Below are 16874 nucleotides of genomic sequence, written 5' to 3'. Positions count from 1 at the left end.
GCAACTGAGGCACACAGTTTCCTCGGTTTGGCACAATACCTCGCACGTTTCATAAAGGACTTTGTGGGTGTGGGGACCAGAATAACAAAACGCATTCGACTGCCTCAAAGCCAGCATGGCAACTCCAGAAATCGTGAAATACTTCAAGCCCTATACTCAAAACGGAGCTGATTGTTGATGCCAGCCCAGTTGGCCTGGGAGCAATCCTCACGCAAGTAACAGCGGATGGAGGAACAAATATGTAGCGTATGCCAGCCGCTCACTCACGGATTGTGAAAGCTGCTACAGCCAAACCGAAAGAGAGGCTCTTGCAGTGGTCTGGGGAATTGAGACCTTCCACCTATACCTCTATGAGTCAGCCTTCCAAGTTACCACAGACAACAAGCCATTAGAAACAATCTTCAACAACCCCACTCACAAAGCAACTGCGCGAGTTGAGAGGCTACAGCTACGCCTACGGCCATACAAAACCAAAGTTGTTTACAAGCCAGGAGCAGACAATCCAGCTGTGCCTGCCTTCAAACATACCTGTACATCCCATTCCAAGTGACGAGGAAGAACAGTCTACACCCTTCATTGATGCAGCAGAAGCAGTTGAACCAGTTGAAAAAGTCGAACCACCTACAGTTACACCAGTTGAACCACCTATAGTTACACCAGTTGAATTACCCGCACTTCGCAGATCAGCAAGAGCAAGACGAGTGCCTGATCATTTCAAAGACTATGTTACTTGAACATTGTTTCGATCAATGGCTTAATGAAAAGGAACATTGTTCTGTGAACATTATCTGAACTTTCAAAGACTGTGCTACTTGAACATTGCTTGGATCAATTGCTTACAGGAAATAACTTATGTTAGCATTACCAGGACTGACAGATTTAGGAAGTAACATGTTGAGTTTCGTTATTAAGTACCTAGCTCATTATTCAGAGGAAAGGAGAGATGTAGTGTCGCTGCATTGCGTTACGGTCATGCACACTAGGAGTCGGTCGAGTCGGTAGTATCAAGGATTACTGTATTTTATTGCTAGAGAATAAATAACAAGTATTCACAAACATGGACTCCATACTATCTTTACTAATCTGTAACACAGTATCTTTACGGATCTGTAACACGAGACAGCCCAACGGGCACTTTGATTAGATACTTAAGAACTATCTGTGACAGATGAATGCTTGGTGAATCGAAGTGCAATACAGCGTTTTCCCACAGCTAAGTATCTGTCTGTATTCTTTTTCTGCTGTTATCGGAGTCCTATAACTGTTCAACGGCTACATGCTGGAGTATACTTTGAATTTAAGTTAGGCCTAAAAAATAAAACTTAAGGTAAAAGCTGTTAAAATTGATGCTAAATGTTTTAGGCCTACTCTGGGACCCAAAATCGCTCAAATCGCCCAAATCGCCCAGTCGCCTAGTCGCCCAAGTCGCCTTAAGTCGCTCTGTATGATTTTCTGTAACATGCTTTATGGTGTACGGATGATTCCCATGTACATGTATCCCTGTCTTGGTCGGTCCCATTGCCAGGTCACCTAAAATGCCTGTCGCTCAATCGCCCAAAGTCGCCTAAAGTCGCCCAAACCTTCGCCACCCGTATTTTGGACAAATAGTTCGCGTAGTCGTGTCGCCCAGCGGCGACTTTGGGTCCCAGAGTAGGCCTCGTTTTCGAACTGTTCGATGATGATGATGATGACTCTGATGATGATCGAACAGATCGAAAACGTTAAGCATTAATTTTAACAGCTTTTACCTTAAGTTTTATTTTTTAACTTTTTATCGGCGAAATGTGTATAAGTTAAGCATACTTTCGGCTGTTTGGGAAAATCGCTTTTGATAAGGTTTCTGAATTGACCTGAATCAAGAGTGTCGTTTATCGTGTTGTGAATGTCGAAACTTTTATCGAGCGACAAAAGTAGCTTTACTTTTAGTTCAAATTTTAGGGGTGAGGAGTCTAAATGTTTCTTTATGTAAGATGAACGCTTTTTAATTTTCGATTTCTTTACCAGCGATAAATAGACGTGAAAAGCGGTCTATTTTCAAATAAATTAAACTCTTAAAAGTGACACGAGACACTAAGCCCAGAGGGCTTTTGATTTGTGACACGCGCGGCTGACAACACTTATCTCGACCTTGATTATTCTTTTGTCAGATTATTCCGGATATCACAAAAACCCTCATCATATCAGTTGATTGATTGATTGATTGATTGAAGATTGATTGATTGATTGTTGACCTTTTCACTGATTGGTCAATATATTTGCCACATTTTCTTCCCTTGTTACGTATAATCCATTTCTCTCTGGCCGTTTTTGTCGCTAAACGACGACAATAAAAGTACGGTAAACACGAAAGCAAAATGTCGGACAAAACAACAGCGCAAAGGGAGCCAAAAAGACTTGATACAAGTTGGAAACCCTTCAGGCTAAGGAAGGACAAGAAATATTCTGAAGAAAGATGTGAATTACAAGAATTAACTCCGCCGGTCGATTTCGAACCCGAGACAAAGCCGCCACCCACTTTTGTAGTTTTTGTTTATCATCGCTAGAAATCGCGGACATTGAAGTCGGCGAATTTTGATGCATCTTACATTAAACGCTCACAAAACTTGGTAATAGCCGCTGATTCGAAAGCCTGACTTTGGGCTCATATACATCTACGATGATACACAAAAATGCGGCCTACACAGAGAAATATTTCGTAAAGTAGGAAAACCACTGGTCAAAAATATTGCCTGATAACAAAACTGGAGCAAAAGATCTTTCAAACGATGGCTTTTGCGGCAAAATTGGAGAAAAGACGGCTGAAATATCGTAGCTCAAAGACAGCGGATTTTGGGATTTCAACGTGGACTGCCGCCGTGTGTTTACAGTATGCGATTTTTTGTGGTTTTCTAACGGCAAAGATACAAATGAAATCTAATCGGACGGAGATGTAAATCGTTTGGTGAGTTAGATTCATGTATAGTTTTATCAAATCCGCTTGCACATTTTTTCGATCACATTCAGTTTGCTGATAATCCTTGTTTATAAACTTTAAGTTTTTGGTTTTCGCCATACATTCCTCCTCTACGCCTTATAATTTTGGTCTTAAAAACTGTTCGCAGAAAACGTTCATAAATACAAATGAAATTCGAAGTCTGCACTTCAATTGTTGTACAATGTGGTTCTTAATACACCAGTCTATTGTGTTCCGCTTGCACATTTTTACATTTGTTCATTTGTCAAGAAATATTTAATAAAACATTTCATTCTCCATACATTTTCTTTGTAATCCTTGCGTTCGCTTCTACGGTCAATGTACCGCAGGACATACTATTCGCGGACTCGGAGGTCCGCGATTTCTAGAGATGTCTGATGAAACAAGTGACATCGCAACTACTGTGTCGCCTCATACTCTAAAGCTTTTGGAAGCAATCCGCGAAGATGAGTTGGAGCTAGTCGAAGAAGAACTCGCCAAGCTAGACAGACAGGCGATCGATCAACCCGACAGCCATGGCTTTGCGCTAATTCATGTTGCAGCTCGGTACAACTTAAGCGGGATCGTTAACACTTTGCTGGAACATGGAGCAGATGTAAACATCGGCACAAGTGAATACCGATGGACGCCTCTTCATTTAGCTGCCAGGTGTGTAGTTGACATGTTTTTTACTTGCGCACACTTCTTTTATTTTAAGTCAACGATAAAAATTAAAATCAAGCGGAGGAATTTATGTTTTTCTTTTGGCTTCCATCGAGATAGGCCTAGGCTAAAATTATTAACCATTAGTTCTCTTGACGGCTTTACATTGATCTCTCAAATCATGTTTTTTTATTATTTCTTTCCAAAATATATTATGCATGCACTGCTTCGGGTACTCAGTTTGTAATTAGCATGGTGTTTTGCATGACGTCTAAACCCACCAAAAAATTAATTTTGTTTGAGTTTTGAACGTTCGGGTTGAGATTTGTACGTTCGGGAGAACCATAACTTATGTCTAAATCAGATTTGTAGCATGTTTAAACTTCAAAATTCTACTAAGAAGGTGTTCTTTTTTTGGTTTCCAGGCTCACAGTCAAACGAGCATGCTATGCATTAAATTAATAAATTACAGTGCTGCGCACGGAGTCGTGTCGAATTCTTTTTGTATGAAATTTTGTTTGTGTTTTGCACGTTTGGGAGAACCACAATCAATGTCTACCTCCCGTCGATTTGGAGACGTTTTAACTTCAATAGCCTTAACGGAATGCTCCATATTTTGTTGTCACGCCCACAGTGAAATTAGTCTTCCATACATGACGATTATTAATTATTCATATTTTCACGCTAAAACGCACGGTCGTCCTTTAAATTTCCTAGCTGGATGTTGCAGTTGTTTTGTTTGTTTGGTTTTGTCTTTTTTTTTTTTTCGTTACGGTTGCTGTAAGTATCTCATGGGGAAAATCATGATGATTCTACCACGCCTGCTCTTTTACAGGTTATTCGAAAACGCAATGTGCCACACACATTAAGGTCAGGACACACTAGACGACAAGTCGCTGCAACATTTCGCTGCAAGTTTCAGCAACATGTTACCTCGTTTGACATGGTGCATTTTTTGTGACAATCTTGGTGGCTGCGACAGAAATTTGTCGCGGCGATCAGTCGCACGAATTCAAACCAGTTTGAACGAGCGAAAGCAGCGTTGTCGCAGCGCGGGCACACTTCTGCGACAAGTCGCTGCGACAAAATACAAATTCACCAATGAAAGAGGCCGTCATGTATTTTCGCCAAATTGAATTGGAAAACAAGTTCACATTCCCACTCTCGCTAATTCGCTGCGTGTGCACCGAACAAACTCCTTGTCGCAGCAACATGTTTTAAAGCAGTACACATGGAACGTCTTGTCGCAGGGACCTGTCGCTGCGACTTAACTTGTCGTCTAGTATGTCCCGACCTCTACGACAGCTCGGGTAAGCAGTTTTAGAATTCTACCCATACCTCTCGTTATAAATCTTCACGTGGCGGTAGCCTCCCGTGGCTGAAGCGATTGCTGGTTTTCACTGTCACGCAAGTAACGATACTGTCACGTGCTGCAAAAAATAAATCTAAAGCTATTGAGTCAAACAAATCAAGAATATTACACGTTGTAGAAAATTACAAGATAGGTTACGTGTCCAAGTCTTAGGTCTGTACGGTATTACGTACTCGAGTTATCCGGCATAATGTTTAACACAAATTTAGAGCGCACAGTATGGAAACGCCATGTTGGAGCCCATGTGGAGGGGCACCAAGATGGCCGCCGGAAATCAATGAAAACATCTGGCATTCACTTCTGCTATAAAACGCGGTCATTTCACCCTCGTGAACACGTAAACATTCATATAAACACTTCTTGTAAAGCCTCAATTGTTCCGATCGTTCAAATTATCAGGATGAGGCATTTTTTTAAGCATACGTGACAGCCTTCAGGCGGCCATTTTGATGTCGTGTGGCGCAAAACTCCGAAATTAAAAATGCTATTTCTTACAGACGGTGGATGCTATCGAGCTGAAAACCTTCAATAAGATATATATTAAGGACGTCTAATAGCCAGTAACTTGAGAAAAAAGGTCAAGGGGGCTTGCGATTCTGGATTTAGAATTTTGATGACGATCAATGAATGACCAAGAATTCGTGCGACGACCCAATTGCAGAATGACATTTTAAGTACATATTTAAACGTAAATCGGCGCTGTTTTGTTATTATTATTTTTCAACCATTTTTCAAACCCAGTTCAAGTAAGCCCAGGGCTAGTTTGCAAATTTATACATTATTGTAGCAGGGTCATGTTGAAGCGTTTCAATATTTTTAATGTAAGCCTTGCTTGCTATACTCTAGGTTCAATGGCCTTTCCACTGTCGACGTTCTTTTGCAAGGGGGCGCCGACCCTTCAATCAAAAGTAAAAAGAAAAGCACTCCACTGCACTTTGCAGCGCGCAGAGGAAACGACGAGATTGTGAAAGTTCTTTTAGAGCACCCGAAAGTCCATGTTGATGACAAAGATAACTCTGGAAAAACTGCGTTGCACCTGGCCTGCAGTGAAGGACATAGCAAAGTTTGCCAACTACTCCTTAAGTTCGGAGCAGACATTGAGGCAGTTACGGCAGACAAAATGACCCCTCTCCACAATGCCATTCTTCATGGTCATTCAGAGGTCACAAGAATGATATTAAACCGAGGTAAGAAATAGAAATAGGTTATTCTGAAAAAATAAATAAAGCGGTCGGGTTCCAGATCCTGAAGTCGAGAGTTCGAGCTTGGGCCATTGTCCTTGTGTTGTCTTCTTGGGTAGTGTCCTTGAATATGACAGTTTACTCTCGCAGCCGCCTTTCTCCGACCAGCAATATTCAGTCAGGGGAAGAAGCAATACCTTCACACAGTCGGGAGAATAAGTGCCAGTTTTGGCAAATCTTCGTTAAAGCACTCGAAGAATTTCCGAATTATTTCATTCAATCAAAAACTAGCGCGAACGCTCACGAGTACTTCAAAAGCCGTCGCGCGTATAAATACGTCATGTTGCTTAGCAACTTATGGGACGAAAACCGCGGGCTTAGTCACTTCTCGGAGAAGTGATGTCGCCATCAACTGGCACTTGTTCCTCCGACTGCACACACCCATCGCACCAAAAGGTGGAGACGTAGGAGCTTCGTCACGAACGGTGCATCGACATTTCTGGACAAAGTTTGTCATTCGTTATTCTTCCTCAGTTGTAACCATCCTTGTTTATTTTCGCTCAATTATTACTCCTTTGGTTTTTATTTAAGAGGTTCCTTCAATTTAGAAGTATTTTTTTAACCCTTAGAATCCTAAGGTTCTGGTATTTTTTAAGCAGTTTTCTGGGCTTAAACTAATCTGTCGAATTTCGTGATTGCATATAAGAAGCTCAAGTAAAAATGTGTGCTGTTTCAAAACACTGATGGCTCAAAGTTTTATTGTGACGTCAGCATTCAACCGTTTCTTTCTTGTTGAGCGAGCATACGGGCTCGAATCTGGCGAATATTTCGTTTATAAGTGTTTTTTCGAGTCATTTTCCACTGCAGAAGCCCCCAGGCTGGCATCATTAAGCTAGAATGGTGGGTAGAGGCCAGCATCTGAAAGAAACCAGAGGTGAGAGATGATTTTGTCTTGATTGGAACGCCAGAAATATTCGAATCGAAAGATGGCGGTTCATTGGTAAAGTTGTCTCTCTGGCCGTTCTGTGGGTGGATTCCAAGACCTGCCAAGGCATTTTGGACGAGTTCTGACTTCCAAAGAATGCAATCAGTGCAACATTTTGCCGGCAGGATTGGGTGGCTCGACACTTATAAAAAATATATGGAATAAAGGTAGGAAGCCTTTCATGCCGTCGCCATGACTGTTTTTCCCAAGCATCCCTTTCGGTCAGCAACGAGGAAATTACAGGTTTGCAAGCATAGCTCTAATCGAATAGTAATTGCTGAGTCTGCTGAATGATTGATGGGAAATTTCCTTGGTGAACGGAAGGGAATAGGGTTGAAGTTTGCTGCAAATGTATATTTTTGAAGTCAGAATTATTTTTTCATTAAAAAAAATGGAGGCAAAGATGTGTGTTTTTTGTTGTTGTCCTGTTACGTAGAAAACGGGCATTTTCAGATTTGCTGCTGAACAAACAACCATATGCAACAGAAATCAAGAGTTTTAGTCAGTTAGTTGGCTTTTAAAGCTATGAAAATTATCACTTTGCCATAAAAAGCAGTCATTACTATCATGTGCCCAGATATGTAAAAGCTAGAGTTTTTTCAATCACTGCTGGTATTTTCCACGCACATATGCGTGGCTAGGACTTAAAGGGTTAATCATAAAATAACTTTAGCTTCCTGAAATAACTTCTTTAAGAGCTGCTAGTGATTGCCTACCAGATTTCAATGATATACAGGATTGGCATAGTTCTCAGTCTTAACTGGTAACGGATGAGGAAACCCTTGTGAGCTTAATACTCATGCCTTCAAAGATAATAACAACGACCGGTCTTCTATTGATGTGGCACTGGCACCTCGCAGCAAAGGGTCATCAAAACACTGGTGTTTCGGATGTTTTGCCAAAGCTAAAAGAATCACTTTGGTCATTGAGATTAACTCTGATTTGTTACATTTCCTTTATGTCCACAGCGGCTGACGCTGAGGTTGATACGACTCAAAAGCAACTGGTGGGGAACAAGGACATGCAGAGTAACACAGTGTTGCACATGGCGGCATGGAATAACGATGTCAAGACTGCTGATCTGTGCCTTTACCATGGTTTTGACGTCAATACGAGGAAAACTAAAGAAACCACTCCACTTCACATCGCGGCCACTAAAGGGAACCTTGAGATGGCAGAGTTGCTAATATCACGAGGAGCTGGTGTAAATATAAAAGATGGGGACTCAAAAACACCTCTTCACAGGTATTTTATAAAATGGATATAAACTGAAGAGTAGCTTGGTTATTAAATGTTGTGAAAAAAAAACCCTGAAAAATTCCAAAGTCATGCTCTTCGTACGCCTCTTCAAGTCAATTTTGGGTGAAAATGGTACACACCCAGTTAGAAATTCAGTCAGTCCGTCCGTTAGTCCGTCATTTGGTCAAGTGGATAAAATTCTAGCAGTTCATTAAAGTTACTGTAAAGTTACTGTAAAATACACATAGCTTTGAATTTCTGTTATAGTGTAATGATCAATTCGTCGGGTCCCACAATCGACAATCATGAGTATCACATTGTGGTCTTGGGCGGGGTTTTTTACCTACGTTAACCTGGCAAATATGCAGTATGCACTCGGCGATGGACTAACATCTCACCAAAGAAAAGGCAAAATATCTAATTGTTTCGTGATTCATGCTGTCCTAGCTGACATTTTTTAACTTTTTTGTTGGTTTCTAGGGCCTCTCAGTTTAACCAAACAAAACTCATTTCAATTCTTGTGGAAAAGGGAGCCAAAGTGAACATACATGATGGCGAGGGCCGTTCGCCATTCTTGAATGCCGTAGCTTTTGGCCACATTGACTCGGCTATGGTACTCCTTAAACTTGGTGCTGACGTCAATTCAACTGATTTGCTCATGAAGAACTGTGTTCACATTGCAGTAGAAAATGAACACTTAAAGTTGCTTGCTATGCTTCTAGAGAGTTACTCGGGTACAAAAAATTTGTACAAAACAGATTTATGGGATAGAGTTCCTTTGCACTACGCAGCTAAGTCTAAGGATATAAAGGTAAAACGTTGATGTGAAAATTGCAACATTTTTAACAACTTGCTTTGATCACGTGGGTAATTTACGAAGTTGAAGGATTCACTATTGTGATTGTTTAGTTGCACCCTCTTTTTCGAATGGATAAAAAAGATTAAAACACGTTCACTCAACAAAACTTCGGCTTGATTTGTCTTCTATCATCCCCTATATCAATTTCGTTTATCTCTACGATATTATTTGACAGAAAAGAAAGAAAAAGTTAAATCAACTTACAATGAGCCCCTCACGTTTGAGAGGAAAAGTACTGATATATTTTTCTTTTTACAGGACTCCTTTCATAACAGTACTCATGTACTGAAGGGCCATCCTGTTTAAATATTCGTTATTATTATTTATTATTAAATTACTTTTTCGATCAATGTTCTCTATTTTTTTTAGATTTTAGAGCTGGTCTTATCCAAGCAAAAGCAGCTATCGTATCGAGATGAGAATCAAAAGACACCTCTTCACCTAGCCGCGGAATCTTCCTCATCCAAACACGTAGAAGCATTGGTCAGACAGACGGCTAGTGTTAATGAGCGAGACGAGCTTGGACGAACACCTTTGCACAGTGCTGCCAAAAAAGGACAACGGTAACGCCTAACATGTTTAAGGAAATTGAAGATCGGTAACCAGGATTCGTCTTTATAAAGTTAAAATGAATGATTACCTAAAATATTGTGTTAAAAAACATGGATGGAATTTGGGTAATTTTGGGATTTTCTGATACATTTTTTTCTCGCACATTTATTGAAAACGAAACTGCCAAGTGTAACTGTTTTGGTTATAATTTGATTAAACATAACTAATAACCATAATTTTCTGAGTGTGACTACACCCGAAGATCCATTAAGAGAGCAAGCCTGATACCATCAGCTCAGACTCAAAATCCTACTCGAATTCAACTTTTTTGATTTTTGTTCTTAGAATTCTCACTTAAATTAATGGTTGTTGGGCTTTCTCCAATCACATTTGCTACGTTATGCTCTATTTCCTTTTCCTTACAGTATGACAGTCTTGCATCGCACTGTGCACTGTAAAGAAAATAAGAAATCATCGATGTATGGATGCATGTTTCTTGGATCAAGTTTTCCTAAATTCAATTTATTGCCTGGCTCTTAGCTTATGTCAGCATTATGTCATTTTCTTTCTCAGAAAAGCATGTGTGACTCTTTTAAATATGGGAGCAGACGTTGACAGTACAGATAATAACTCCCGAACACCTCTGATGTGGGCTGCAAAGAGAAAAAACCTCCAGTGTGCCCAGGTTTTGCTTGAATTTAAAGCTTTCGTTGGTCTCCAAGACACAGATGGCGACTCTGCATTACACGTGGCGTGCGGTCAGGGTCATGCTGCTATGGTAACTTTACTTTTGGACAGTGGCGCAAGTTTAATGCTTAGGAACGAACGACAGAATGCTTGTTTGGAAGTAGCAGCAAAAGCGGGAGCTTCTGATGTTGCAATGGCAATTGTGAAGCACAAAAGGTTAGTTCAGTGTTAGTTGATGAGAAGAATATAACAACATTAACAATGGCTAAAAATCTTCCTGTGTAACGGCAAAAATGGTGAAATTAGTTCTTCAGACATCCTTGAAAATTGAGTAATCAACAAATTGAATTACTTTTATAATTATATTGTGTTTTTGTGCATGTGCATTTTATTTTCATGATACTAACAAATACGAAAACAGGCCTATATGATCAGATGTTAGACAGAGATCATCTTAGTTTCAACTCCTTAAGTAAACCCATTTCTTTCTGTTTCCTTTAAGATGGGTAGAACTTGAAGACTACCAGACAAAAACAGGGCAGACTGCAATCTCACTCCTGGTTGAAAACTTTCCAGAAGCCGCCGAAGTCGCCCTAAATCTTTGCGTGCATCACTCCCCACATCTCAATATCTCCGACCCAGAGTACACAGTCACGTATGACTTTAGATATCTGGATCCTGGCCCACAAGTAACAGATTGCAGTAAAAGGTTCTCTGCAGTTGAAACGATGATCAAGCACAAACGCGAGCGGCTTCTTCTTCATCCTCTCACTCTAAAATTCAACGAAAGAAAGTGGATCACTCTAGGTAGATTTGGATTTTTGGGCGATTTTATCACTTATTTTATATTGTTAATACTCCTGACCATATTTGTAGTCGAACAAAGGGGAAACGTTGACCTTAGACCAGCAAATTACACTAGCACGCAACCAAAGAGGAACGGATCTGGAGAAGCGGACGAGTACTTCACGCCAAAATCCTCTGATATTTACAAAAAGGATTCTGCATTCGCGGAGTCAGTGCCATTCATAATCATGGTTTTCGCCATATTGCACATATGCAAAGAATTTTTCCAGATATACATGGAGCGTTGGAACTATTTCAAGGACACTTCCAATTACCTAGACTGGATCCTATATATCAGCACTATCTTGTTTATGGCGCCTTACGTGACATCTCTAGATGTTCTCGATGAAGGGTTCTCAGGGATGAGCGACCCTCGAGCTCTTTGGATTCTCGGAGTTGTGGCGATCTTCGCGTGCTATACGAACATGATGCTGTTCCTTAGAAGATACCGACTGTTCGGTACTTATATCTCAATGTACACTGAAGTGACCAAGACTGTTATCCAAGTGATGGTGGTGTTCATTTTCCCTGTTATGGGGTTCGCACTGGTGTTTTTCATCCTCTTTAAGGAACAGGTAAGCCGTGATCGATATCATAACCCTTATCATGCTGACAGCCAGATCCGGGAACATTCCCTGAAACTGACTTTATTTCTCAATAAACATTGCTACAAATCAACAAGTCTTTTAATTCCCTGTGGACAGTCAATTATGCAGCAATTTCCTACAACCTATATATCAAATTAAAGCTTAATACATTTTCTTTTTTATTCTGGTAATAAAACATTCTTTTAGGATGTATTTGCAAAACTATGAACTTCCAAATAATATATTTTTGATAAAAACTGTGTCAAAATTATAGATCTGCAAAATATAAATCTTACAAATATCTTTCCAGAGTGTCAATGTAAGTCAGAGATGATAATTAGAGTTCCCCACTAATATCAGTGCAATAAAACAATAATAGTTATTGTTATTTGGAACATGTTTTCTGCGAATGAAAATCCTTTTTAATCATAGCTGAAAGGTTATATAAAATAAAATAATTGACACGAGAAGCCTAACTAAATTAATGGGGTACAAGGAATTTTTTCCACTTTGAAAAAGTGCAATAGAGATGCAGACCAATTATCTGCCTGCACCCATATGTATACATACAAGAATTTTCAAAAAGAAGCACCACCAGCAAATTCATTATATTAAAAAATTGGTTGATTGATTAATTAATTGTCATCATTATCATCATTGTTCGCATGATGTATTCTTATGTAAGCAGCAACATAGTTCTTAGCAGTGTGATACAGTTGAAAGCATTCTTGAACGCAAAGGGCCACCTTGCAGACAGTACATTGATAACAGGACTTTCTTCCTGACCTCTTCCTCTTCTATACTTGTTGTACTCATGAACAATTCCAGATTTTGTAAGCGGACGTCCAGTAGCATGGTGATTACGTCCAATTTTAACCTCATTAACTGAGCGCACAGTCGACAATATTTGGAATACTTTCCTGTCTTTAAACTTGACCGCTAACAAAGTTCCATTGTTCATGATAAATTTGTCACCCTTGTTTTTCACCTGAGCAACCCTGAACGCACGGGGAATACCCTTCCTGTGACGCGCCGTTCCACAGGCTCCAGTATCCAACTGATACAAATCAGTGAACAATTATGGTGATGTATAATAATTGTCAACATACAAACACCGTCCTGCAGTAATGTATGGCTGTATAAGCCTCATCAGTAGATCGTAGGTTTTACCCTTAGCACTGGGTGTATCTATATTTACACCAGTGTAAATTTCAAACACCAGACAATAGCCATTGCTGGAGTCACACAACTGATATGATTTTACACCATACTTATCAGGCTTGTCTGGATTAATTGTAGACCTTAAAATGTATCGTTCCTCTGAAGGGAATCATCCCCTCGTCGATACGAACATTTTTTCCTGGCTTCCAAACACTGACAACACTAAATACAGTGCCAAGTTTGTTGACAGGGTTATACTCCTGCCTGTCCCCTTGGAACATAATTGTCATTGTCACTGTTGTCGTCGACTGTGGATACAACAGTCCAACCAACATACGATTCGTCCAAGTTTAATTCAAATCAGTCAGGTTTCGATTTCTTTCATGAGTGCTCGCAGACTCTTATAATGAAGCTTGGTTAGTTGATTACGCAACGAGCTATTAGTGACTATCATCAACGCGCTCGTTTTCAGTAAGTTGTACTATTGCTCTACTGTATGGTCCAGCACCACTGCCTGTAATGTGCAAAAACTTCAACTCGTTCAGAACTTTGCTGCTCGAATAATTAGTGATACATACAAGTTTGAGCATATAACTCCATAACTCAAGAATTTGAGGTGGCTTCCCGTAAAAAAGCAGCTTTACCTCCGAGAAGCTGTTTTCGCTTTTAAGTGCATGACGGGCTGCGCCCCGACCTATCTGACTTCGCAATTTGTCAAAAGGCAACAAATATCAAGCAGAACCACAAGAAATTCACAACAACTGAATATTCCCCTGTGCAAAACTACTGCTGGCCAGAAGTCTTTTTATTACAGAATAGTAAAGCTATGGAGTCTTTAGACAAAGACTTAAAACTATGCGAGAGTCATGCAAATTTTAAGAAAACTCTGAAGACAAAGCTTCTCAGCGAGTTTTTAAATTAATTTTTTCTTATTTCTTTTATTTTTCTTTCTATTTATTTTTATTTTTTATAATATATAACTAGTGTACATATTTTACATTTTACATTTTATTCAACTTCATGTATTGTATTGTTCACTGAAAAAACCTTTTTAGGAGTGTTCAATAAAATTTTATCTTATCTTATCTTATCTTACGCTAGAAAAATCACAATACATTAATGGTTTGAAAACTGGCGATAGTTACGGGTTAAATGTGAAATTACAGTATTACAGTATGAAAAAATTTTTCACAAAGACATACTCACCAAGCTCGCCGTTCGACACGAAAACTCAAGAACACATGTGTGAGCGAGAGCCTGGTGAGTATGTCACGTGACATAAAAACGCGGGAAATGTTCGGTCAATGTTCGGCTTTCTATCGGTAGCATCCTGCCCCTCGTGTACGACTACGTTTAAGAGTCGGACACCTCTTCTAGCAAACACAGTTTCGTCACTGGGCGGACGTAAACACCAGCTTTCGTCTTGACTTCCGCAGAGCGCACTCTCCCATCGTTACCACGTACAACACGGGTTACTCGTGCAAATGGCCAACGACCACGAGGAAGGTTATCAGTCATCACCAGAACAAGATCTCCTTCGACAACATCGCGGGACCCACGGAGCCACTTGGGTCTCACAGTAAGAGATACTGGTGAAGGCAACGCTCCCAGAAATGATTGGCCATCACTTGAGCATGTTTCCAGCGCTTTCTAGGGGAATGTTCATGTTCGCACGCCCCAACAAAAAGTGGTTAGGGATGATGGCCTCGAGATCGTTGCAATCACTTTTTAGCATTGTTTTTAGTTCTTGATTGTATTTTATATTAGAGGGCCACTGGTTTGTCAGTTTTTACTGTTATGTGTTTACCCTCTATAAATAAAGTTGGTTATTATTATTATTACTGCTGACGTGCGTCAGTGGTCTGCTGTTCATCATGGACTCTGCTTCAGCTATGAACGTCAAGAGGGTCTCATCCGTGACACGTTGGTTTCCAGCTACAGCCTTCAGCGCTTGTTTCGCAGACTTTACCAACCGTTCCCAGACCCCACCGAAGTGAGGCGAAGCAGGCGGGTTAAAGTGCCACTGCACTCCATGTTGTACCGTTTCTCTGTTTTCCGACCAGACTTCACGTAGATTGGCCCGAAGTAATCTACTCCAGTGTGTGTGAATGGCGGTAAAGAGTAGCCAAGTCACGGTGTGGGAAGGTCTGCCATGATGCCTTCTCCATCGGCACGTTTGACATGTGTGTGACACTTTGCGTACCGCACGGACGCCTTGAAGGATCCAATAACATCGGAGATTGTTCAACACCTGCGCATCACTAGTACATCGCGATTCAAGGTGGTGATGTAAAATAACAAGACGTGTGACTTCGCTCTTCGGATCCAGGATCACAGGGTGGCGGGTTTCTTCTGGTAAAGAGGCTTTGCGCAATCTTCCACCCACGCGAATCAATCCATCTTCATCTAAATAGGGGGTGAAAGCCAGCAACCTGCTTTTCGGCGGTAGTGGCAGGTTCTTCAACAAGGCTTCAAAGTCATCTGGAAAAGACTTTCTCTGCGAACATTTCACTGCCAACACCTCTGCACGAGTAAGCTCACTAACCGACAATGGCCCTTTGATTCGACTCTCATTGGGAAGTCTTGCATTATAAATGAAGCGGCAAGTCCAAACTATGACTCGACGGTAACGGATCCAGGATGAAAACTTCTCGGGATCTGGAATGGACTCCGCAATGTTCTTCAGTCTGGTGCAGGAAGTCTGGACCTGCTACCCATCGGCAATCACTGGTTATTTCTGATGCTTGTAGGCCCCGCGTGCAGTCATCAGCTGGATTCAGGCGACCAGGAACAAACCTCCATTGTGCAGGACAGGTGGAGTCCTTAATCTCAGCCACTCTGTTGGCTACGAATGTATGAAATCGTCGACTTTCGTTTGCAATGTACAACAGCACAGTTTTTGAATCACTCCAGAAAACATTCTTTAATATGCACAGGGTGAGCTCTCTCGTTACAGTGTCCGCTAGTCGTGCTGCAAGAAGTGCGGCTTGGAACTCCAGGCGAGGGATACTTAGTTGTCTTAAGGGGCTACACGCGTCTTTTTCATCACAAAGGCAACTTCAATCCGACCATCGGGGAACACGTAACGTGCATAGCAGACAGCACCGAATCCCGGTTCAGAAGCGTCTCCAAAGACATGGAGTTCCACTCGTACATCTCGCAGGGCATCGCTACACAGGCATCTCAGCAACTCAAACACTCTCAAGGCTGACAGGTCGTTAAGCCAGTTCTCCCAGACAACTCGGTTACTTTCATCTAAAGGCTCGTCCCAGCCTTTTTTTCTTGCGCCACAGGTCTTGAATCAGACATTTTGCAGGTAACAGGAAGGGCGCCAAAACTCCGAGCGGGTCAATCACAGATGGCACTTGACTGAGAACGCCACGCTTTGTCGGGGCTGATTGGCGGTAACTAACAGCGAACCTAAAGGAATCTGTCTCCGTGTTCCATAGCAAACCCAAGGGGCGCTCGACCGGCAATTCATCCAGGTCCAAGTTCACTGATGGCGACGCCATTTCCTGGTTGGGGATTTATGATAGGACCTCGCGTGGAGAACTGCCCCACTTAGTTAGCCTAAACCCACCGCGGGCAAGTAAAGCAGTAAGTTCTTTCTGAAGTTGAGTGGCAGAAGTTTCGTCTCGTACAGACTTGAGGAGATCGTCCATGTAGAAGTTTCTTTTAACTGCCTCGATCGTTTCAGGTGAAAACAACGGATCTTTACAGTTGTGATCTGCAGTTTTCCTCAACACGTAATTGGCAGTACAAGGAGAAGAAGCTGCTCCAAATATCATC

At 41.1% G+C, this 16874-nt stretch overlaps 1 protein-coding gene across 2 annotated transcripts in view; it reads left to right on the top strand.

Moving 5' to 3' along the window:
- The first annotated feature begins 2312 nt into the window (after nucleotides 1–2312).
- The window catches only part of LOC144658662 (uncharacterized), a 46193-nt gene continuing 31631 nt past the window's right edge, over nucleotides 2313–16874 (top strand). For both annotated transcript variants that reach the window (XM_078519125.1, XM_078519126.1), the window contains exons 1-8: nucleotides 2313–2522; nucleotides 3345–3622; nucleotides 5835–6175; nucleotides 8123–8399; nucleotides 8874–9204; nucleotides 9622–9815; nucleotides 10378–10707; nucleotides 10994–11912. In XM_078519125.1, coding sequence (XP_078375251.1) covers nucleotides 2355–2522; nucleotides 3345–3622; nucleotides 5835–6175; nucleotides 8123–8399; nucleotides 8874–9204; nucleotides 9622–9815; nucleotides 10378–10707; nucleotides 10994–11912 — 2838 coding nt within the window. In that variant the 5' untranslated portion in view covers nucleotides 2313–2354. The remainder of the gene's footprint in view (nucleotides 2523–3344; nucleotides 3623–5834; nucleotides 6176–8122; nucleotides 8400–8873; nucleotides 9205–9621; nucleotides 9816–10377; nucleotides 10708–10993; nucleotides 11913–16874) is intronic.

The sequence above is a fragment of the Oculina patagonica genome, chromosome 6 (genome assembly GCF_052425735.1).
Source record: "Oculina patagonica isolate OP01 chromosome 6, crgOcupat, whole genome shotgun sequence".
Classification (NCBI taxonomy): domain Eukaryota; kingdom Metazoa; phylum Cnidaria; class Anthozoa; order Scleractinia; family Oculinidae; genus Oculina; species Oculina patagonica.
The sequence above is the reverse complement of the archived record's forward strand: the minus strand, read 5'-3'. Positions and strand labels throughout refer to the sequence as shown.